The sequence below is a fragment of the Capricornis sumatraensis genome, chromosome 2, assembly GCF_032405125.1.
Source record: "Capricornis sumatraensis isolate serow.1 chromosome 2, serow.2, whole genome shotgun sequence".
In the NCBI taxonomy this organism is placed as follows: Eukaryota; Metazoa; Chordata; class Mammalia; order Artiodactyla; family Bovidae; genus Capricornis; species Capricornis sumatraensis.
In genome coordinates, this window is record NC_091070.1 from 86,443,597 (window position 1) to 86,469,420 (window position 25,824).

The following is a 25,824-nucleotide window of genomic DNA, read 5'->3' on the forward strand; positions in this document are numbered from 1 at the left end:
ATGTGTTCCACTAACAAGCAGCCATCTATTAATTGTTGGTTTTCAGTCTTTAACAAAATGGGTTAAAAACTGAGAGGAAGAACTTGGAAACCTTTATAGAGATTTTTGTGTCTATTAAATATAATGAAAAAATGGGCTTCTGTTTAATATGACTTTGATTTTTTTCATTTTATTTTTCTAGTAATTCATTTTTGTTGTATTTCACATATGTATTGATGGATAATAGATCAGAAAAAATACAACAAACAGGTCCTTCAATGCAGTTAATTTGAGATGCCCTGGTCTGCTGCTGCTGCTGCTGCTGCTAAGTCACTTCAGCCGTGTCTGACTCTGTGAGACCCCATAGATGGCAGCCCACCAGGCTCTGCCATCCCTGGGATTCCCACTGGAGTGGGATGCTGTGGTCTAGTCACCCTAAAATGAGGACTAGTCGGCTGATGGGAGCATTTATTTCCATTGGCTTGGGGGAGGAAAAGTGGCACATTTCCATGCATTTTATTAAGTTTTTTTTTTTTGAGGTAAAATTCACATATCATAAAATCCACCCTTTTAAAGTGTATAATTCAGTGGGTTTTAGTATATTCATAAGAACCCATTACTCTGCGTTATTCCAGAACACTTTGATCACCTGAGCAGAAATTCTATACCCATTATCTGCCATTCCTCATTTTCTACCTCTCCTACCTCCTGGTAACCTCTAATCTATTTTCTATCTCTGTAGAATTGCCTACTCTGGACATTTCATGTAAATGAATCATATAATATGTGCCCTTTGTGTCTTAGCATAATGTTTTCAAGGTTCATCCATTTTGTAGCATGGATCAGAACTTAATTTCTTTTTTATGGCTGAATAATATTTCATTGTACCTGTTATCTATTTTTACTTTGGTTGTTTGCACTTTAGGTTTTATACCTAAGAAACCATTGCTAACCACAGATCATGAAGATTTATACTTAGTATTCCAATGTATGAGATATTATTCATTTAATATGATATAATGGAATTCACCCATTTATCCGTTGATGGCTATTTGGGTTGTTTCTACCTTTTGGCTCTTATGAATAATGTTTCTATGAATACTAATATATGTTTTCATATGAGCATATATTTTCAGTACTCTTGGGTATAAAACTAGGTGTGGAATTGCTGAATCATATGGTAATTTTGTTTAACATTTTGAGGAAATATGAAACTACATGGCAATGACACCATTTTATATTCCTATCAGCAATGTATGAGGGTTCCAGTTTCTCTGTATCCTTGTCAGTGTTTGTTATTATGTCTTTTTGATTGTAGCCATCTTAAGTGTGTAATGGAATCTTATGGTTTTGATTTGCATTTCCCTATAACTAATAATGTTGAGTGTTTCTTCATGTTTTTACTGTGTATTTGTATAGCTTCTTTGACAACAATCTATTCAAGTCCTTTGCTCACTTTTTAATTGGATTCTTTGTTTTTCTGTTGTTGAATTGTAAGAGTGCTTTATATACTGTGGACACTAGAGACATATATATGATTTGGAAATAATTTCACCAATTCTGTAAGTTGTCTTTTCACTTTTGTAAGTATCCTTTGGTGTACATAGAAGTTGTCAATGTTGATGGAATCCAACTTAGTATTTTTATGTTGCTTGATTGAAGTTAATGTATCATATCTAAGAAGCCATTGCTAACCACAAGGTCTTGAAGATTTATACCTGTTTTCTTCTAAGAATTTAATACTTTTAACTCTTACATGTATGTCTTTAATCCAGTTCTACTTAACTTTTGTATTTGCTATGGAGTTGAGAGGTACAACTTCATTCATTTGCATGTGGATATCCATTTGTCCCAGCACTATTTATCAAAAAGACTATTCTTTTTTCATTGAATGGGCTTGGTGCTTGTTGAAAGTCAATTGACTGTAAAAGTGAAGGTTTGTTTTTGGACTCTCAATTCTATTCCATTCATCTATACATCTATTCTTATGACAGTACCACATATTCCTGATTATTGTAGCTTTGTAGTAAGTTTTTAAAATTGAGAGGCCCTCTAACTTTGTTCTTTTTTCCCAAGATTATTTTGACTATTTTGGATCTCTCAAATTTCCAAATGAATTTTAGGATTATCTTGTCAATTTCTGCAATAAAGCCAGCTAGGATTTTGATAGGAATTGCAATGAATATGTGAGTCAATTTGGAGGGTACTGCCATTTTAGCAATGTTAAATTTTCTGTTCCATAAACATAGAATGTCTTACCACCTATTTAGGTCTCCTTTCTTTTATGCTATTTTGTAGTTTTCAGCAGATAGGTCTTGTACTCATTCTGCCAAACTTATTTGTAAATATTTTATTCTTTTTTATTTAAAAATTAGTTTTAGATTGTTCATTGCTGATGTATGGAGATACAACTGATATTTATATTGATATATAGCTATTGGGTCTTACAGACTTGCTGAATGTATTAGTTCCAACAGATTATTTCTGAGTTCTTTAGGATTTCTATATAATTAGGATTTCTATATACAAGATCATGTCATCTGTGAATAAAAATAGTTCATTTCTTTCCAAACTTGGTGCCTTTTATTTCTTTTTCTTGCCTAACTGTCCAGGCTAGAACCTCCTATAATGATGAATAGAAGTGGTAGGAGCAGACATCCTTGTCTTGTTCCTGATCTTGGGGGGAAAGCTTTCAGTCTTGCACCATTAACTATGATGTTAGCTGTGAGCTTTTCCCAGATGCCCTTATCAGGTTGAAGAAGTTACTTTTTAGTCCTAGTTTGTTTGAGTGTTTTGTTTAATCAAGAAAGGGTGTTAAATTTTGTTAAATGCTTTTTCTGCATCATCTTTCATTTTTATTTGGCCTTTACTTTGCTGGTAAATCCCTGTTTACAAACTGAAAATACTTATCAGGCTGTCATTAGGATAGTAGACAAAAATATTACCAAAAATGAATCTATTACATTTTTTAAGTTTTTAAGTTATTCCTATTTTATTGAGATTTAAAGTTTTTACCTTTGGACCTTAATTCACATGAGATGCAGAAACCATGAGATATTTATTTATTTATTTATTTATTTATTTATTTATTTTTCCCATGAGATATTTAAAAGCTACTTAAGAATATCTGACTTTTGATGATTTTTAAAGTCAGACAAAGGGCAGAGAGAAAAGGCCTTATTTTGTCAATAGCAGTTGGCTCTGCCAACCTCAAGTCCAAGGTTGGGGTCCACTAAGTCTGCATGGTTTGGGGGATAAACCGTGTGCCTTAGTCTGCCCAGGCTGCTATAACAAAACACTGTAGATGGGGTGGCTTAAACAACAAAAATTTATTTCTCACATTTCTGGAGGCTGGGAAGTTTGAGGGCAAGGTGCTGGCTCTTTCTGTTCCTGGTGAGAGCTCTCTTTCTGGTTTGCAGACAGCCATCTTTTTGCTGTGTTCCCATTTAGTGGGGAGACAGAGGCAGAGAAAGACAGAGAGAAAGAAAGAGTGCAAGGTCTCTAGTCTCTTATAAGGGCACTAATCCCATCATGAGGAACCCACCATTATGACTTCATTTAAACATACTTACTTCCCAAGGTCACCTTCTGCATACATTATCATACTGCAGATGAAGAGTTCAACACGTGAACCTTGGGAGAACATAGTTCAGTCCACAGCACCATCTGATCCTGACTATTAGCTGTATTTGGACAGACTAAACTAATCACGTGCATATAGGCTCAGAATTTTGCACATTATGGTAACAGATGAAATGATGCTAGCTGGCAGGAACTTAGAATATAAATGATGAGTACAGATCCTTTAGAAAGACCAGTGAAAGTTAATGCAACACATAAAATCACTCTGAAGAGCAAAGCATTACTATCATTATTACTGTTACAGAGGGACTCTCAAGAGTCCCTCAGTCTCTTGGGCTGCAAAGAGATCAAACCAGTCAATCCTAAAGGAAATCAGTCCTGAACATTCATTGGCAGGACTGATGCTGAAACTGAAGCTCCAATACTTTGGCCACCTGATATGAAGAACTGACTCCATAGAAAAGACCTGATGCTGGGAAAGACTGAAGGCGGGAGGAGAAGGGGACGACAGAGGATCAGCTGGTTGGGTGGCATCACTGACTTGATGGACATGAGTTTGAGCAAGCTCCGGGAGTTGGTGAAGGACAGAGAAGCCTGGCGTGCTGCAGTCCATGGGGTCGCAGAGTCAGAAATGACTGAGTGACTCAACTGGCTGAGCGGGACTGGGCCCTAGCTCAAGGAAAAATAATATTCAAAATTTTTATTTTTATCAAGCTTTTGTTGGGCTTTCCATTTAAGAGAAAAATCACATGTGGTTTCTGATTGAATTCCTTGAGTTACTTGACCCATTCAAACAAGATGAAGGCTGACTGCGAACCAGATGCACACTCCAGTAAGCAATATCAAGTGTTCGTCTCTGTTTAGCTGATATTTAAAGAATTTTGGAATCTTGCTCTCATTTTCTAGAGTTTAGAGACTTCTAGTCAATTATACATGACTGGATTTTCTGAAGCAACATCCTTAGGTGATGTTTGGAAGCTTCAAAATGTTATGATGTCCCACTTCAGCAAAATGGGGTGGAGCAGATGGCTTACAAATATACTGAGGTTTTCTTCTCTTTCTCCCTATACACGTTGTCCTTCCTGGGATTGCAGAACTTTTCTGGCTCTAGAAACTTAGACTTCCCAGGAATCCTTAGCCAGATATCATATTATCTGAAATATAGGTAGATTATAGCCAGGATTTTTGGTTGTGACAGTCTCTGTTTTGGCTCCATTGTGGTACTTCAATGTCACCTTCAACATCAGAAAGCCCTATTGTCTTGTAAGCTTAGATTTGGAAATGGCAGCAAGTTAAAACAAGTCTACTATATTTAAAGAAAAAGTTTCAAACTATTAAATTTAACTAACAGGTTCAGTGGGAACCTTACAATATTGACCCTACATGCTGTAAAATATGTACCGCTTACAATGAAAAAAAAAATGGTTTAGCACTTGTTTACAATACAGCATGAGGTATTTTCAGCCCTTGTATAGAAATTAACCAGGATCGTTAGTTAATTAACACCTCACCTTAAAATTGGTCTCGCCTTGCATATTAGGTGCTGATATTTCTTGATGGATGATGAAGAGATTGCGAGCAAAGGTCATGAGGACCCCCTGGAGATCCTCACCGATTGTTCTGTTAATGATATCCAAACAAATGAGTTTACCAACGATTCCCCTCACATGCTTAAAAACAATCACCCTCTCATTTGTGCCTGTCTGGTGATGGAATTTAATGAGTATTTTCAATCTCACAAGGTGGCAATCTTCAGGGAGATATGAAAGATGAGGCTCCATTTTAACTTGTCAACAAAAAGGATTTGTGTAATAAATATTTTTTTATTAATCAACATAGCAGAATGTAGGAATAGGTTCAGTCATTCCTAGCAAAAGGCTACCACTGAGCTAGGACACTAGTATTAGCTCATTTTTAAAATTGTTAGTTTAAGAGAATTGTTTCTGAGTGTAATTCATGCTTAACAATTTACTTGCCTACAGAGACATTGGCACCTCAGTATTTTGAAGACTTTCATCTAGGGTTTATTTTCTGTTTCATGTATACAAGTGATTCCTGCCACTTATGAATGCATCCCATCTATGTGCAGAGGAGAATGTGCCCCATTCATGAATAGCTGTCTGTATAAAGCTGAACACACATTTAAGGAAGATTTCAGAGAACTTGAAAACCATCTTGCAGAACTAAATTATGGTCAGTGAACATTCCCAAACCACTAGATCATTGTAAATTTTAACCTCGAAACAAAACTCCAGGGTATTTTTCTAGCAATTATTCAAACTTTTTTTTAATCAAAGGAAAAAATAGATTAAAGGAATGGATTAATTTTTTAAAATTGTTCTGTCCTGAGGGGATGAACCTAAAGAGCTAATGCCTCTTAAGGCAGCTGCAAATAACTTTGGGATTACTTCTTTGCCAGTTGTTACCTGTAAAATAAGTCACCTTAGAGTCAGACTTAGACCCTTTTGGAATGGCTTCCTTACAGCCTGATTGGGCTTTCCTTGGATCAGGTTGGAGTAGAAATCTTCCCAGTTCCAAGACAGGAAACCAGAGCTCTATGCCCTGCTACTGATTTTGTGACTTTGGGGAAGTTACTTGAGCACTCTGGGTCTTCATTTCTTTTCTCTGAAATGAAGGAAGTGGACTAGCCAAGTACTTCCAAACTCCTTGAGTTACATTCCCTAAATCCAAGGACCACCTACTCCTACCCCTTATAGCTACTGAACATTGGTATCTTTTCTTTTAATAGAAAAAACAATAGCCAAAGGCAAATTGTTGTTGTTGTTCAGTCACTAAGTTGTGTTGGACTCTGCTACCCCATGGACTGCAGCATGCCAGGCTTCTCTGTCCTCCACTATATCCCAGAATTTGCTCAAATTCATGTCCATAGAGTTGGTGACACCATCTAACCATCTCATCCTCTGCTGTCACCTTCTCCTTTTGCCTTCAGTCTTTCCCAGCCTCAGGGTCTTTTCCAATGAGTCAGATGTTTTTCAATGAGTTGGCTCTTCGCATTAGGTGGCCAAAGTATTGGAGCTTCAGCTTCAGCTTCAGTCCTTCTAATGAATATTCAGAGTTGATTTCCTTTATGATTGACTGGTTTGATCTCCTTGCTGTCCAAGGGACTCTCAAGAGTCTTCTCCAGATCACAGTTCGAAAGCATCAATTCTTCTGTGCTCAGCGTTCTTAATGGTCCAACTCTCATATCCATACTGGAGTACTGGAAAAACCATAGCTTTGATTATATGACCTTTGTTGGCAAAGCAATGTCTCTGCTTTTTAATATGCTGTCTAGTTTTGTCATAACATTCCTTCCAAGGAGCAAGGAGATAGTTTATGTCTCTTTTAATTTCATGGCTGCAGTCACTGTCCACAGTGATTTTGGAGCCCAAGAAAGTAAAATCTGCCTCACCCACAGTAGTAGATATAACGGTCATCTAAATGAATTCATCCATTCTCGTCCATTTTATTTATTTTTCCATTTTTTTAGAACTAATTTTTTTAAATTTTTAATTGTAGGATAATTATTTCACAAAATTGTGATGATTTTTGCCATACATCAACATGAATTGGCCATAGGTATACATATGTCCCCTCCCTCTTATACCCCTCTCCTGCCTCTCTCCCCCTCCCACCTTTTAGGTTGTCACATAGCACTGGCTTTGGGCTCCCTGCATCATACATCAAACTCCCACCGGCTACATATTTTACATATGGTAATATGTATGTTTCCATGCTATTCTCTCAAATCATTCCACCCTCTCCTTCCCCCACTGTGTCTGAAAGTCTGTTCTTTATGTCTGTGTCCCCTTTGCTGCCCTGCACATATGATCATCAGTAACATCTTTCTAGATTCCATACATATGCATTAATATACAATATTTGTCTTTCTCTTTCTGACTTACTTCGCTCTGTATAATAGGCTCTAGGTTCATCCTCCTCATTAGAACAGACTCAAATGCATTCCTTTTTATAGCTGAGTAATATTCCATTGTGTATATGTACCACAACTTCCTTAGCCATTCATCTGTCTATCCCATCCATTTTAATTCACTGATTCCTGAGATGTTGGTGTTCAATCTTGCCATCTCCTGCTTGACCACGTCCAGTTTACCTTGATTCATGGACCTAACATTCCAGGTTCCTATGCAGTATTGTTCTTTAACAGCATCGACTTTACTTTCACCACTAGACACATCCACAACTGAGTGTCGTTTCTGGTTTCGCCCCATTGCTTCATTCTTTCTGGAGCTATTAGTAATTGCTCTCTGCTCTTTCCCAGTAGTATACTGAACACCTTCCAACCTGGGGGCTCATCTTCAGGTGCCAAATCTTTTTGCCTTTTCGTACTGTTTATGTGGTTTTCCAGGCAAGGATACTGGAGTGGGTTGCCATTTCCTCCTCCAGTGGATCATGTTTTGTCAGAACTCTGCACTATGACCTGTCCATCCTGGATGGCCCTTCACCATGACAAAGCTGTGATCCATGAAGGGGAAGGACAACTTTTGAGTCATTTTTTTTCTTTTTAAAATTATGAAAATATGATAACACATTTACAGTAGACTTGGAAAACACAGAACAAAGTTACATATAGTTCTACTATATTTTACAATTTTTTAAGTAGATAAATTAAGATTTTTAGTAGGAGTTTCAATATCAAACTCTCAAAAACTAATAGAATGAACAGACAGAAAAGTAGAAGGATATAGTAGACCTGAATAGCACTATGAACCAATTCAACATAATTAAGATATATACAACTTTCATACGATAGCATGATACAAATTCTATTCAAGTTCCCATAGACTACAAACCAGGAGACAGTGGAACATGTCCAGGGACATAAAAAAAGGTGCAAAAAATTTCATAGTCTAAAGATATTGAAATGGTACACAGTCTGTTCTATTATCACTGTGGAATTATGTTATAAATCATTATCAAAAGATATTTGAAAATAGTCCACATATTTTCAAGTGCAATGTGACAATTACCAAGAGAGATTTTGAGAGTAATTAATTTTTTACAGTGATTTGTATTTTATTGCCACAAGGTCAGTATGTATTGGACCCCAGGTGCTTCTCCAAATTCCTGGGTCCCATCCAGATTGACAAAATCAGAATCTTTGATTGTGTAGTTTCACAAAGCCCCTCAAGGTGATTCTTACATATCCTGAAGATTGAGACTCATACTTAAAAAAAAATTGTGTGCGTGTGTGTGTGTGTGTGTGTGTGTGATGCTGAGTCCACACATGGATTCAAGCTCCTCTAGCCACCCCCTCAGCCTCCTCAGGTCCATGGTTCCCAGCTTGGGATCCAAGAAACTAGATCGACTGTATGTCCCCTTTCCTATTAATAATTCATCTCTAGAACTTCCTTCATTTTTCCCTTCCTTGAACTTTCTACTTAAATTCCACTATTTCCAGAAATATCCTAGTATAAGTGAAATCAGATGAAGTTATCCCAGTGAAGCCAAGCCACACAATTCTGATGTGTAAGGTTCCCTCTTAGAGCTCTCACCTGATATGGTCTGATTGTCATAAACCCAAACAAAACCCAGCCAACTCATGAAAAAGCCACTCAATCCTCCAGAGAAAATCAAGCAACACTAAGAAAAGTTTATATTTATCTTATCTTTTTCAATGTGCTGTAAATATTAAAAGGAAGAAAAATATAGGATAGAAAGTTTCCCAACAAATCAGAATGACTTAAAGGTACCAAATAACCATATTTCAAGATATGAATAAAATACAGTTCAAGGCTATGACTCAAAAGCTCTGAGTCCTAGATGAGGTAAAAACTTTCACTAAGCTCTCCAGAATAACCAGGAGAGAAATTTGCAGGAAACAGGAAAACACAGAGAAACCCCTGAATGGTGCAAAGGACTCTTAGCATAAAATGTACCTCAAGGAGACTGCATCAGGGCTGGAACTAGATCTGAGGAGAGGCTACAGGCCCCGCCTCTTAGGGGGCATCTTGCTGAGTCATCAGGGCACTTTTCTAAGCATGTCAGAATGACAACTGCCCTTCTGCAATTAGTCAGATTTGCTGTGGCTTGTAGGTATATGTGTTTGAATATAGTATGTTGTTAAAACTAGACTCTTACCCATTGATTCTGGATAATTAATCAGTTATAATAATGAACTCCCACTGACACATCTCAAGTCAGTTTATGAAATACTTAAAGATCTAAATAAAACAAGATAGACTTTCAATGAATCAGCAGACTGATTAAAATGCAAAAGAAGCATCATTCTTGTTGGTTGTTATACTCTATTTTCTTAGCTTATTACATCTCTTAGACATACTTCATACTTACAACATTCCCAACCTGTCTCTCTTCAAGTTTTCAAATAATATAAAGATAGTTCCTTGTCTGTCCTATAAAATTTGAATGGGAAGAAGAGAAAAATAGCATATTATGTTGGAAACAAAGAAAACGTACTAAACTAAGACCACTAAGGCTGATTTGAATTGAAGTCTAGACCTAGTTGCAAATATTGTGAGAAGCACATTTGGAAAGGCTGTCTCTAGAACATGGAATAGGTATATTCCTGGTCGGTGTTGTCTTTCAACTGAGATTATAATTTACATCAAACATTGTATAAGTTTAAAGTATACAACATGTTGATTTGATATATTTATTTACTGTAATTTGATTATCACAATAGCTTTAGCTAAGACCTCTATCTCATCACATAATTATGATTTCATTTTTGTGGTGAGAATATTAAAGATCTAGTCTCGTGGCAATTTTGAAGTATATAATATAATACTGTTGACTATAATCACTATGCTCTTTGCTAGATTTCCCTAGAACCTATTCTAATTTTCAAACTGCAAATCTGTCCCTTTGACTAATATCCTCCCAATCCCTCACCCACCCCAGGCCCTGGTAACCGCCACTCTACTCTGTTTCATTGAGTTTGACGTTTTTTTTTTTTAGATTCTACATGTAAGTGAAATCGTATAATCTTTGTCTGGCTTTTTTCACTTAGCATAATGCAGTCAAGTTTCATCTCTGTTCTCACACATAACAGGATTTCCTTCTTTCTCATGGCTGAGTAATATTCCATTCTATATATACTGCACCTTTTCAAAATTGATATACAGTTGATATACAATATTATATAAGTATCAGGTGTACAACATGATGGTTGACAATTTTTAAAGGTTATACCCCATTTATAGTTTCTTTAACATACTGGCTATATTCCTTGTGTTGTAGCTTATTCTATACATAGCAGTTTGTACTTCTTAATCTATCCCTGTTTTATCCCTCCCACCTTCCCTCTTCCCTCGGATAACCACTAGTTTGCTCTCTGTATCTGTAAGTCTGTTTCTTTTGGGTTATATTCACTAGTTTGTTGTATTTTTTAGATTCCACATGTAATTTATAACAAACAGTATTCCTCTTTCTCTCTGATTTATTTCACTAAGCATAATACCTCTAAGTCCCTCCACGTTGTTGCAAATGGCAAATTTTCATTCCTTTTTATGGCTGAGTAATATTCCATTGTACATATATACCACGTCTTCTTTATTCATTTACCTGTTGGTGAATACTTAGGTTGCTTCCATATCGTGGCAATTGTAAATAGTGGTGCTATGAACATTTGGGGTGCGTGTATCTTTTCAAATTAGTGTTTTCTACCCAGGAGTGAAATTGGTGGATCATATGGTAATTATATTTTTAGTTTTCTGAGAAACCTCCATACTGTTTTCCACAGTGGCTGCACCAATTTGTATTTGCACCAACAGTGTATGAGGGTTCTCTTTTCTCCACATCCTCACCAACATTTGTTATTTGTGCTCTTTTTGATGATAGGTATGAGGTGATATCTCATTATGATTTTGATTTGCATTTCTTTGATGACAAATGATGTTGAGGATCTTTTCATGTGCTTGTTGGCCGTCGGTGTGTCTTGTTTTGAAAAATGTCTGTTCAGGTCTTCCGCCCAATTTTTAATCAATTTCTTTTTTTTTCATGTGGAGTTGTATGAGCTGTTTATATATTTTGGATATCTTGGCATACCGTTTGCAAATATTTTCTCCCATTTAGCAGGTGGTCTTTTGTCAATGGTTTCCTTTGCTGTGTAAAAGCTTTTAAGTTTAATTAGGTCCCATTTATTTGTTTAGAGAAGGCAATGGCAACCCACTCCAGTACTCTTGCCTGGAAAATCCCATGGGTGGAGGGAGGAGCCTGGAAGGCTGCAGTCCATGGGGTCGCTGAGGGTTGGACACGACTGAGCGACTTCACTTTCACTTTTCACTTTCATGTATTGGAGAAGGAAATGGCAACCCACTCCAGTGTTCTTGCCTGGAGAATCCCAGGGACGAGGGAGCCTGGTGGGCTGCCGTCTATGGGGTCGCACAGAGTCGGACAGTGACTTAGCAGCAGCAGCATTTATTTGTTTTTGCTTTCATTTCCTTTTCCAATCTGCAATTTAGCTCACTTTCCAGGTGATTCTCATGCACATCAACATTTAAAAACCACTGTTCTAAGAGAAATGGATAAAATATATACGGAAGCAGTTTGTTGTGTGAAAATAATTTGTACTTCAAAGGAAAGCTATATACTGTCCATATCACACCTTGATTCTATGGAAGATATTTTACAAGTGACTGAGAAATTCTGTCTAGTTTGTTAGAGGTTCAGGTGATTTTCCTCTCCTGCTTCCCATGTGGAAAAATCAACTTTGCCTCCATTTACATTTTCATTTCAATAGTCATGATCTATAAAGATGTATGTTTTTTAAAAATTCTTTCTTGTCCTGATTATAAAATCTGGCTAATTCTTCTCTCTTAAATAAAATCTTTATCATGTGTGTAGTTTTGTATCTGTATGAGAGGCGTGACTATCCTTTTTGGAAAACTATCTTTTAACATTCTTTTCTCAAATAAACAAAAGCTAATGCTGGAGTTGTCCAATAGTGGAAATGGCTGTCCCGTGAAGCTGTGGACTTCTCATCACTAGGAGTACAGAAAAAAAAAAAAAAAAAACTACATTTGGGGGATTTGGTAAAAGATACCACATGCCAGAACTGCAACTCCCCATTGACTCTCCATTTTATCAGGAAATCTAGGCATTAGAATAGACAATGGACTAGAATGGTGGTCAATGCTGGCTGCATATTAGAATCATCTGAGTGCTTTAAAAATTTAATGCCTGGACCCTACCTCTAAAAGTACTGATTTAATTGGTCTGGGCCCTGGGTACAGTGACACACTAAGCCATACTAGAGCCCAAGGCAAAGGAAAAACATCAGTATATTTTTCTTTGAAATATTGATATTTTGTTCATCATGGATTTCTTGAATTAATTTTTATTTTAACATTTTGCATTACATTATTAAATTTATCTTTATTACTGAGGTCCTTTGGGTAAGTGCCTCACTTGCCTCTCCTTATTCCCAAACTTGCCTGAACATCTGTACTTTTTAAATCTCACTCAGGCCATTCTAATGGGCAGTCATTCTAATGGCTAAGAACTATTGACTAGATGATCTTGTCTTGCATCCTTTACTGTGCTGTCCAGCATGGTAGCCACTAGACACATGGGGCTACTGAGAACTTGAAATATGGGTAATCATAATTGAGTTTACTGCAGCTTTCGCGCTCTCCAGGACTCCTGCGTTGCAGGCAGATGCTTTAACCTCTGAGCCACCAGGGAAGCACCACCCCCCCCCTTTAGAATAGTGGGGAATATCCCTGCCTGTCAAATGGGAGACGGGGTTTGTTTCCCCGAGGCAACGTGCCCTTTTTTGGGGCTTCCCTGGTGGCTCAGACAGTACAGAATATGCCTGCAATGCAGGAGACTCAGGTTCAATCCCTGACTTGGTACACAAATGGAAAATATCTTATTACTTTTTGTACTGACTACATGGTGAAGTAATAATACTTCTTTTCTTTTTGGGGTGCATCCTTTTCTTGATACTAATTTCTGAATCAATCAAGTAGGCTAAGTTATGCTTCAGTAGTTAAAAAAAAAACCAAACAATTACTAGTTTGTGTAACAAAAAAGTTGGTTCTTGCTCATACTTCATTTCCCACGTGGGTCAGCATGGATCTCTAGTCCCCGTTGGTACATCAGAGCTGAAGGAGGCTCCATTTCAGTGTGCTTCCCGGATTTCCAAGGCAGGAAAAAGGACATGGTGACTCATGGAATGGCTCTTAAAGGCACAGAGAGACATACATCACCTCCATTCATATTTCACTAGCAGAGGGTGGAGGAGGTATAATTCTGTTATGTGCATGAAAGGAGGAGAGTCAGAATATTTTGATCAGCCACCACGACAATCCGTTGGCCTGAGGAAGTGATTGCTAGTGGCTGTGGAGCCATTTAGGACCATGGCACATTGCCTATATATGTGTGAGACCAGCCCACCACACTGTCGCAGGCAGTAAATGTGACACTTTTCTCCATATGGCTTTCATTACAAGTTCATTTCATTAGGAAATCAGTGGGGGTATTTTGTAGCATTACAGAAATACCAGGAATGAGACCTACCGAGTTGGTTACAAACTCAGCAATGCTTCCTTCCAATATTCAGCAAGGAAAAATAAACTCATAGGGTGATCTCATTTCTCCTTTTCACCCCTGAGATTTTGGACCAAAAACAACATGTGAAATTTGATGATGATAATGGCAAGAAAATCATAATGTTGAGAATAAGGACTTTTGAGGATTCTTCTTTTGGTAGCAATGACATTGATGTGTTATTAATATTGCTTCTTGCCACATTAAATTTGATCAAGAGTGGAAACGGCTTCCCAGGTGGCTCAATGGTAAAGAATCTGCCTGCCAGTGCAGGAGATGTGGGTTCAGTCCCTCGGTTGGGGATATACTCTGGAGGAGGAAATGGCAACCCACTCCAGAATTCTTGCCTGGAAAATCCCAGGGACAGAGGAGGCTAGCAGGTTATAGTCCCTGGGGACACAAAGAGTCGGACACAGCTGAGCAACTGAGCACACACACATGGAAAGGAGATAGCACATGTAACACTGGAGTTAGGGTAAGTGATCTTCTTTATAGACTCAGAATAACCCAAGGAGGTAATAAAATTTTAGGGAAGTTCATTGTTATACATATCTTTTTTTTTTTTCCTTTGTCAAATAGAGACAGTTGAGGGGGTTATGGAGAAGTCTGTGCTTCTTCAACTGAAGAATACATAAGGAATACCTAGGTGGAATATTTTATTTGAAATGGATCTCAGAATTCTTGGAACAGATTAGAAATAATGTTTTAGAAACATAGTTAGTGAGAAACAGTCTTTAGAGAGAAAAAGGTGCATAGGAGGTATTCTGATGTAAGAAAAAGAATCATATTTGACTTCATGGACAATCGTGGATTAAGGCATTCCATAAAATGCTTGGCTGTGTGGCGAGGGAAAGTGCTTAAACTCTTTAAGCACAAATTTCTCACTGTAATATGGCAGTAATAGCAACTTCTTACAGAAAATTAAAGAGATAATAATGTAATAGTGCTTAGCTCTGTGCCAGCACATAGTAGGTACTTGTTTAAATACCTCTCCAAGAAAATGCAATGGAGAGAACAAGTAGAGACTTCTGACCAGGGATGGATCCCAGGGTCTGAAAAGATGTGAATCCTTCACAGGAAAAATAGAATAAGGTCATTGCTAGAGAATTTGCAAATATTCCAAGTAGTCACATGTCTCCTTCTTGCCTCAGAGTTTCATGACTCAATTTCTCATCTCTTCTTTAGCTTTATTTATTATTTGTTCTTTTTCTTTCTGTTTATCTCCTCCTACCTTATTTTTATGAAGCTTCCCTGGTGGCTCAGATGGTAAAGAGTCTGCCTGCAATGTGGGAGACCCAGGTTTGATCCCTGGGTTGGGAAGATCTCCTGTAGAAGGAAATGGCAACCCAGTCCAGTATTCTTGCCTGGAAAATTCCATGAACGAGACAGCCTGGCTACAGTCCATGAGGTCACAAAGATTCAGACACGACTGAGCAACTAACACACACACTTTATTTTTATAGCATGTTCCAGTCTCTGGATTTTATCCTCCAGATTTTCTCCTGTTATCTTTTTCTTCTTCATATTGTTCCATCACTCCATCACCTTCAGTCTATATTTCTCTTTTTCTTCCATTTCATCTTTCATCCTTTATAGATTGTTTAGCACCGGAGACCTGGAGGCTACGCCCATTGTGTCTTCTGTGCTTCTCTGCCCTTTCTCCATTCTTCTCACCCTCAGTGGAACCCCTTCCTCTGTACCATCCACTGTTCTCCCGGGCCATAGCAGCCTGTTTCCTGTACTGAAATCTGTTCTTAGAAATGAATCTGATCAACTCAGAGCCACGAAGGTGTAAATAACTTAAAAATTTTGGTGCTTTACTTTTCTCAGGGGTACTAGAACTTCAGTCAAGTACAAAGCCTTCAGCCAAAGAAATAAATCTCTAATAATAATTTTGGGAATTATAAAGTTATGGAGTATGTTTTCTTTTCAACAGGAGAACTTCTCTGCCAAATATGCCCACTCACAGAGCTTGTTCTGCTTTCATATTTTAGAAGCAAATAAAATAAGTTGATTCAGATAAAGCTAGAGTTAGATTTAGCCACCTTCTGGCATATGGAAGTCTAATAAACTCTGAGGCTGAAAACTACAGTTGACTCTTCAGCTGGCCGTCAATATCACTGGAAATAAACTAAAAATGGGGGTACCTGTTTTCTATCAGAACTCCTCCTGGAAAGAAACTACAATATGTATGTAGAAGGACGCTATGAATTGAATTGTGTACCACTCCCCCACACCTCAATTCATATGTTTAAGCCTTAATACACTATGTGAATGTATTGGGAACAGGGACTTTAGGGAAATGGTTAAGGTTATTGAGGCCATAAGGGTGAAGACCCATTTGGATAGAACTTGTGTCCTTCTAGGAGGGGTTACAGAGACACCAGAGATTGCTCTCTCTTCACCATGTTAGGGCACAGCAAAGAGGCAGCTACTTTGTTAGGTCAGGAAGGGTCCTCACTGGGAACTGAATTAACTGGAACTTCACCTTGGATTACCCAGCCCCCAGAACTGTGAGAAATAAATTTACGTTATTTAAATGAAGTGAAAGTTACTCAGTTGTGTCCAAGTCTTTGAGACCCCATGGACTATACAGTCCCTGGAACTCTCCAAGCCAGAATACTGGAGTGGGTAGCCTTTCCCTTCTCCAGCGGATCTTCCTAACCCAGGGATTGAACCCAGGTCTCCGACATTGCAGGCAGATTCTTTACCAGCTGAGCCACAAGGGAAGCCCTTTAAATCACCTTGTATATGGTGTTTTGTTATGGCAGCCCAACCAGACTAGGAGGATATTCATAGGTAAACAGCTTTGGGTGGGGTCAGAAAGTCAAGACATGCTTCAAAATGAAGAGCGGGTCCCCCTAAATGACTCCTAAGTCTGGTGAGCTACAGGGCTTCTACTTGACTAACATGGGGTGTATGAGTTTGGGGACAGATATCAATTTCCCAGGACCAAGTGCTATCCTCTGGGGAATTGCCTTTCTGCTCGTCCCCAAGCAGCACTCAGCCTTCCTCTAAATACATGTCAAACCAATGTTTAAAGAACATCTGTTTGAAGGGGTACCAAATTATTAGCTGCCTAAATCACCCACAGGCCTACATTTGGTCCAATCTTGGCCAACTGTCATCCTTCATACCTCAATATTATAGCCGATGCCATGAGCCTTACACATTTGGAGAAAAACATAGTGGAAAACCAGAGCGAGACTGTCGTGCCTCAGCTGGGTGCTCATCACCGCATAGCGACTGGTTGCCTGTGACTGGAAAAAAAACCCACAGCTGAATGTCAAATGTTTTACAAAATATATAAACTTAATTTTTTTTATTTCTTTACTTTTTGGGGGGCTATGCTGGCTTTTTGTTGCTCTGCGCAGGCTTTCTCTAGTTGCAGTGGGCAGGGGCTACTCTTCATTGCAGTGCATGGGCTTCTTATTGCACTGGCCTCTCTTGCTGTGGAGCATGGGCTCTAGGGCTCATAAGCTTCAGTAGCTGTGGCCCATGGGCTTAGCTGCTCCGTGGCACGTGGGATGTTCCCAGACCAGGGATTGAACCCATGTCCCCTATATTGGCGGGTGAATTCCTAACCACTTGACCACCAGGGAAACCCTAAATAAAATGTTAATCTCAGAATAATTGTGGATTAAGAGAAAAGTTGCAAAGATTATACAGAGAATTCCTGTATCACCCACACCCAGTTCCCTTGCTTTTGACACGGCACGTTGATGCGGTACACGTACATGATGTTTGTCGTGACTAAGGAACCAAATCGCCACGTTACTGTTAAGCCCATACTTTATTTGGATACAGTTAGTTTTCCCCTAGTTCCCATTTTCTGTTCCAGGATCCCCTCCACCTTATGTTTGTCATGTCTCCTGTGACAGTTTCTCAGTCTCACCTGACGGTTTTGAGGGGTACTGATCAGGTATTTTGTAGGATATCCCTCAGTTGAGGTGTGCCTGCTTTTTTTTCATGGTTAGATGAGGGTTGTTTGTTTTGGAGAGAGAGGTAAACTGCTACTTTCATCACCTCATATCAGCATGGCTTATCAGTATGACGCCAACCGTGGTCCCCTGGCTAAAATAGTTTTCACTAGATTTCTTGCTGTAAAGAGTCCTTCTGCCTTTCCATACTGTGCTCTTCAGCAACAAATAATTAAGTGTACTTCACCTCCTTGAAGGGACCAATGCTAGAGCTCTAATTCCAACTGCTTTGTTTGGGAAATTGCTATTCTTTATCTTGCTTGCCTATGAATGAGAGCTATCCCAAAGAGACTGGTTATAGTAGGTCCAAAGTATTTCAACTACAGTATCTCCTAAAATATTGGAAATTTAATATGCACAAAAGAAAGTAATGATTCCTGATAGTTTCATAGCATGTCCTTCACGAAATGTGATATTTGCCTTTGACAATTATCTCTGTTTGTCCTTGGGTAAATGGAAATATGGAAAACTGCTTAGAGAGCCATGGCCAACCTTACGGCATAAAAGCGGCTACATATGGCCCAGATTTTGAACTTTGGGGACCCTCAGGTACTGGGCAACTGCCTGATTGCATGCAGTGACTTGAAATAGGAGAAGGAAAAGGGGTGCTGCTGGCTCACTGCTGGTTCACAGCTGGTTGCAAGGATCCTAACGACCTGACACACTATCTTTTGTGAAACTCCAGGCCCCCTGTTTGCCTCTGAGCTAATGCAGGGAACTGCGGCTGAGTGAGAACCCAGCAGAAAATAAACATCCTTTCCCCCACATCTCACACACAGACACACACACAGATTTCATGTTCATCTTTTGTGACATACGTCCCCCACATACTGTGTCTTTTCCTTCAACATTTACATAGTGTGTCTGATGGTCACATTATCCATAGTAGTAATTAAGCCCACACACAAGCAGGGTCCACACCTACAAAAATGTTAGGCTCCCACAGGCTAATGCATCGATCTGTGCACCCCCACTGGTATGTCCCCACTTGGAGCCACTGGGAATTCTACTTTTACAAAGGAAAATCTATTTGACCATCTACTGTCTCACAACTGTACTTTGTTATCTCCCTAACCTATTATGAGTTGTTCTCCTGGCTGGCGCTCTTTCATGACAGGGAGTTTTCTGAGGGCAGGCACTGTTTGGCTTCTGAATCCCCAGGCTGGACATGATGCTAGTGTTCAGTATTTCTTCAAAGAATAGATACATGAAATAAAGTGGACTGCACTTCTCTCAGACTGAAGAGGTACTTCAAAGGATGTAATTCAGGGGACTTACAGTCACCGAGAGCTTTGGGGCAGAAACAGAGATTGATTCACAAAACAGGGGACAGTCACACATGCTCTAGAAAATGACAGCTCAGGATAGTCATCCCAGGCCTCGCCCCTAGAGGACATCTTTTGGAGGACAATGTAGCTCTGGCAGAGATAATTGGAGGGTAACAAGAACTGGCTAAGAGAAGCTCTGGCTCAGCTATGCAATCAGTCTGGGGGAGCATGACAACCACGCCTGCTCACCCTGCCATGCCAGGCTGTGCCATGCTCAGGCCTTCACAGCAAAGGCCCAGAAGCCTGAGCTTTTGTGTGTGGAAGTGAGCTGTAAATACTCTGAAATTCCATTGTGGTTACTGAGCATGTAATTGCGTGGTAATTACCATGAATTCACAAGATAATTCTGAGGTTATTTTTGTCTTCTAAACTTGTCTTATGCTGCTATAGTATATAAACTAGCAAACCCAAGATCAGGCACCAGTCAGTGAGGGAGAGAGATGGGCAGGCATCTGATACCAGGATCCAGCTCAGTGCGCATCTTGGCTCCAAAGTGAACCAGAAGAGCTCACTGTTCAGTATTACCGGACAGCAACCATCCTGAGGCTTCTTCCACTCTATGGAGACAGACTGCAATTCCCTTCCTCCCAGACCTGAGCTTGTGATTCATATGGAATTAGAAAGAAAAACCAGGATATTTGATATGTGTCTCCAAGTAATGTCTTCTTTTCCATGACCATCCCCATCCTAGTCCAGACCATTGCAGCTTATTAGGGAGGTGCAGGTACAAGCAGAATTTGGTAGTGGAGAGGTTAAACAGAATCAGAATGACCAAGGATCAAAACCTGAGCAGGCCACTTACTGAATGTATGATCTTGGATATGTCATTTAACTTCTCTGACTTCGACGATTAAACAAACACCTAGTACTTGATACACAGTAGCTACTGTTAATTGTTGCTGTTTCTTTGAAGGGCCTGGGAGCATTGTAGACCTAACAGCAAGGCTGTTCCTTCCTCAACTGGTGCCTGGGATATTGAGCATTACGACCATAATTTAGTGTTTTCCAAACTCAGATTGGTCAATGCTCTGAACTCTTCAGTGTCTCCTTCTAGCCTTTAAGACTCCCCAACTTTCTCAATCACTTTTCCCACTCCCTGCCTCCCATAATCTCTGTCCCAGTCCAGCTGGTTCATAATAGACCAGTCTCTCTTCAGCTACTGTCCTTTCCACTGCAGAGGGTCTCCCTCTCCTTGTCACATGGTGACTGTCTTAGTCTGTAAGGCCAGACCAAGTTCTATGTTCTGAGCAAAGTGTTCTGTCCCCACCTGTCCACAATTGTTTCTCCTAAGAACCCCAGCGGCAGGTTAAGGGACTATCACTCAAAAGGCATTTAAATGAGACCTCATGGTTTTCCTTTGTGTGTGTGCTATTTTATATTTCTTTTTAACTCTTCAAGGACAGGGACTTTGCCAAATGTCCCTGTATCCTGGATGCTTCGTGAAATTCCTAGCTGAAGTGCTTAATATATGTGTTATAATAATGCAAATAAAGATGAACATACATGATAAACCTGTATTTAAAAAGACTTAACCAAGTCTGCAGTCTCTATAGGCAAAAACAGCCAATGATCTAGGGTTGTCTTTAATTCAGACTGACAGCATAGATGACAGTGTTGTCTCGAGGATTAGATGAGTTCATAAAGACCTTGGAACAGTGTCTGGCACAGAGTAAGCACTCAAAAACAAGCTAGCTCTTATTAATATTTGTTAAGCTAAATTATTTCACAAATAAGATAAAATATTTGAAATTAAACAACCAACCAGAAAATCTTTTCATCAGAAAGGGACTTCAATCAGAAAACCTGGGCTTTTCTACTTACTTAACTTCACGATCTTGGGCAGCTCACTTACGTTTACCTTTAGCCTTACTTTCCTTTAATCTATAAAAGGAGTATGATAGCCCATGTCTTAATTATTCTTGGGGTTATCATGGGGATCAAATAAGCTCAGTTAAGTTGCTCAGTTGCATCAGACTCTTTGTGACCCCATGGACCGCAGCATGCCAGGCATCCCTGTCCATCACCAATTCCCAGAGGTTGCTTATTAAACTCATGGCCCATCAAGTCGGTGATGCCATTCAAACATCCCACTCTGTGGTCCCCTTCTCCTCCTGCCTTCAATCTTTCCCAGCATCAGGGTCTTTTCCAGTGAGTCAATTCTTCACATCAGGTGGCCAAAGTATTGGACTTTCAACTTCTGCATCAGTCCTTCCAATAAATATTCAGGACTGATTTCCATTAGGACTGACTGGATCTCCTTGCAGTCCAAGGGACTCTCAAGAGTATTCTCCAACACCACAGTTGAAAAGCATCAATTCTTCAGTGCTCAGCTTTCTTTATGGTCCAACTCTCACATCTATACATGACTACTGGAAAAACCATAGCTTTGACTAGATGGACCCTTGTTGGCAAAGTAATGTCTCCTTTTTTAAAATATGCTGTCCAGATTGGTCATAGCTTTTCTTTCAAGGAACAAGTGTCTTTTAATTTCATGGCTGCAGTCGCCATCTGCAGTGATTTTGGAGCCCAAGAAAAGAAAGTCTGTCACTGTTTCCATTGTTTCCCTATCTACTTGCCATGAAGTGATGGAACCAGATGCCATGATCTTCGTTTTTTGACTGTTGTTTTAAGCCAGCTTTTTCACTCTTTCACTTTCATCAAGAGGCTCTTCAGTTCCTCTATGGTTTCTGCCATTAGGGTGGTGTCATCTGCATATCTGAGGTTATTGATATTTTTCCTGGCAATCTTGATTCCAGCTTTGCTTCATCCATCCTGGCATTTCGTATGATGTACTCTACATAGGGTGACAAAATACAGCCTTTTCCAATTTGGAACCATTCTATGTACCATTCTAACTGTTGCTTCTTGACCTGCATATAGATTTCTCAAGAGGCAGGTAAGGTGGTCTGGTATTCCCATCTGTGTAAGAATTTGTTCCATGTACCATTCTAACTGTTGCTTCTTGACCTGCATACAGATTTCTCAGGAGGCAGGTAAGGTGGTCTGGTATTCCCATCTGTGTAAGAATTTTCCACAGTTTGTTGTGATCCACACAGTCAAAAGTTTTGGCATAGTCAATAAAGCAGAAATAGATGTTTTTCTGGAATTCTCTCATTTTTTCTATGATCCAACAGATGTTGGCAATTTGATCTCTGACTCCTCTGCCTTTTCTAAATCCAGCTTGAACATCTGAAATTTCATGGTTTATGTACTGTTGAAGCCTCACTTGAAAAATTTGAGTATTACTTTGATAGTGTGTGAGATGAGTGCAATTGTTCAGTAGTTGGAACATTCTTCGGCATTGCCTTTCTTTGGGATTGTAATAAAAACTGACCTTTTCCAGGACTGTGGTCATGGCTGTTTTCCAAATTTGCTAGCATATTGAGGGCGGCACTTTCATACATCATCTTTTAGGACTTGAAATAGCTCAGCTGGAATTCCATCATCTCCGTTAGCTTTGTTTGTAGTGATGCTTCCTAAGGCCCACTTGACTTCAGACTCCAGTATGTCTGGCTCTAGGTGAGTAATCACACCATCATGGTTATTTGGGTAATTAAGATCTTGTTTGTATAGTTCTTCTGTGTATTCTTGCCATCTTTTCTTAACATCTTCTGCTTCTGTTAGGTCCAGACCATTTCTGTCCTTTATTATGCTTGTCTTTGCACAAAATGTTCCCTTGGTATCTCTAATTTTCTTGAAGAGATCTCTAGTCTTTCCCATTCTGTTGTTTTCCTCTGTTTCTTTGCACTGATCACTGAGGAAGGCTTTCTTATCTCTCCTTGCTGTTCTTTGGAGCTCTGCATTCAGATGGGTCTATCTTTCCTTTTCTCCTTTGCCTTTAGCATATCTCCTTTTCTCAGCTATTTGTAAGGCCTCTTCAGACAACCATTGTGCCTGTTTGTATTCCTTCTTGGGGATGATTTTGATCACTGCCTCCTATACAATGTCACGAACCTCCGTCCATAGTTCTTCAGGCATTCTGTCTATCGGATCTAATCCTTTGAATCTATTTGTCACTTCTGCTGTATAATAGTAAGGGATTTGATTTAGGTCATACCTTAATGGTCTTAGTGGTTAAATAAGCTCACATCTATTTAAAGTGTAAAGCATTATACAAATTATAACAAATAGAAAGCATCATTTTTAACCAACTTGCTTCTAATGCTGTAAAATCCATTTAGGTTTACCAAGGGAGTCATAATCTAAATGGGTTTTATTGCATCAGAAGACTCCTCCACAACCATCTGGACCATTCAGGGCTCACTGAGTCCTGGCCTAGTAGCTCAGAGCAGATTAGGAGCCCATGGATAATGGTAATATGTCTGCAAATAACCTCCTCACACAGGGAGATGAAGCCTCTTTTGGAAGAAGACTTTTTCCATGGCTTCACCCAGAGATTTCTTCAGGGATGAGCTGAAGCTGTACTCTGGGGTTGAATCATTGACTCTCAGCCAACACAAGGCAGGTTGGGTAGCACAATGGTCAGAAACACAAGCCTGGGCATAATTCTGGCTTCCACACTTGCTTGTTGAGTGACTTTCCGCAAGTTGCTTAACACTTCTTATCTCAGTCTTCCTAGCTAAAAATGAGCATAATAATAGCACCTGCCTCATATATTATGTTGTATAAAGATTCATGTAAAGCATTTTGTTAAAGTACGTGGTGAGGAGTAAAGGCTTAGTATATTTTGGATATTATTATCATGTTATTATATGCATTATAGTTCTATGCTGGCCTATCTTGGTCCTTTGCAAAACTTAGAGCTCTTTGCTAGTTATCCTTATATCCCCTGTGCTTAGCAGAATGCTTGGCACAAAGTAGGTGAACTTACTTCCAGTTGATTCTGGCTGAAAGTTTTGACTGATAGCTAAGGTGTGGCTGGTGAGGACTTACATTGTGACCTTGTTACAACAGTGTTATGCCTTTCTAAAAGATTCTTCAAGAAAAAGACCTTTCAATGGAAGGCTGTGGGGATGGGCCCTTCCTGTGTCTCCTTACAGGACAAATTCCCTATCCACAGGTCTCACTGTACATGAGGGTGCCCAAGTCAGGCTTGAAACAGAGTCCTACTCTACATACAAGCCCCATAAAAAGTAAATGCCTCAGGAGATTCTAGGGGTCATTTAGGCCTTCCCTATTTTGCAAAACAGGAAACTGAGGCCGGAGAAAGGATCAGAATTCATGGCCCCTGACTTCCAGTGCAGTCCTGTTCTCTCCAAATTCCCACTGGCCACGTTTGGAGTGTGTGGGAATTTCAGAGATTAGCCTTTTCTAGGAAAATAAGGGGGAAAAAAATAGAAGGCAAAATATTACTGGTAGAAGTCTAGTTTTATTAAACTACCTTTCTAAATCACAATCTAACAAGAACGCTTCAAGCTAAATAAAGGAAGCTTGAAATACTCCTTTTCACTGGAGAATATAATTTTGCTTCAACCACAATTTAAATTGATTTAGTTCTGAGCACCAGCACTTGAAGTGTGGAGCATATTCTATTTTCGCCATGATACTTGTTTTGACAGTGATGCATTTCAGTTGACATAGTTGAAATCCTTATGTAATAAATCTCTGCCTGAAAATTAATCATGTTTATAATATTCTGAGAATTAATAACACCCATTGCTCAAATCATTAACTTAAAAAAGGAGCTTCCAAAATCTGTTCTCGGCAGTAAGGGACCACAAATAAATGAATGTTTGATAAAATAATCCAAGCAGCAGTTTAACAAGCGTAAACTTGAATGTGGTGGCAATAACACAGAACTATTGTTTAAGGGTTGGCAGAGGCTGATGAGGTTCTTATTTCAGTTACGAAGCAGGCATCCACATGCATAATGAACTGCTCTCTGAATTATTAATGTGTTGCTTATTTAGCCTCATCTGTCTAGAAGATAATGTATCCTAACTCTAATGAGTGATTGGTTTTGTACATAATTACAGTAGCAGCAGTAGTGGGGAAATGTGTGCCTTCAAAGAAGGAATTCTAAAAATAAAGTCATCACATAAACTCTGCTGTTGTTGCATTCTATCAAAATCAAACCCGAAGCGTTGGAGAATTCATAATAAATTACAGGAGACAGAATCATTATTAACATCATAATTTAACACAAAAGGTTTTACTTAATCATTCATTACAGATCATGTGCTGTTAAAATGCTTATAAATGACTGGGGTTGTTTTAAGATGTTTCCAGAGATGATCCCTTTTGGCCACCTCACCAGCTATGGTGTGGAGGGTCCATCGAGAGAGAACAGTAAAAACGGGTAGAAAAGGATAACAATTTATGTCCACTCGGACAGAATGTTAATTAAAAGTTAAAAAGCCGTTAGGTGACTCCTTTTCATTTTCAAAACACACACGTCTGGGACTCATCTGATCCAGTTTCCACCTTCAAGTGGTTATTTGTGGAGGACACGGGACCAG

The 25,824-nt window shown here is 39.1% G+C and overlaps 1 protein-coding gene across 4 annotated transcripts in view; it reads right to left on the reverse strand.

The window, feature by feature from the left end:
• Positions 1-25,824, reverse strand: part of LOC138073110 (IQ domain-containing protein H-like) — a 131,559-nt gene that overhangs the window by 209 nt on the left and 105,526 nt on the right. For 3 of the 4 annotated variants that reach the window (XM_068964604.1, XM_068964603.1, XM_068964602.1), the window contains 2 exons: positions 9,877-9,938; positions 5,073-5,181 (listed from right to left, as the gene is read on the reverse strand). In XM_068964604.1, coding sequence (XP_068820705.1) covers positions 5,073-5,181; positions 9,877-9,938 — 171 coding nt within the window. Of the gene's footprint in view, positions 1-5,072; positions 5,182-9,876; positions 9,939-25,824 lie in introns of those variants that run through there. The other variant, XM_068964605.1, reaches the window with a different exon arrangement.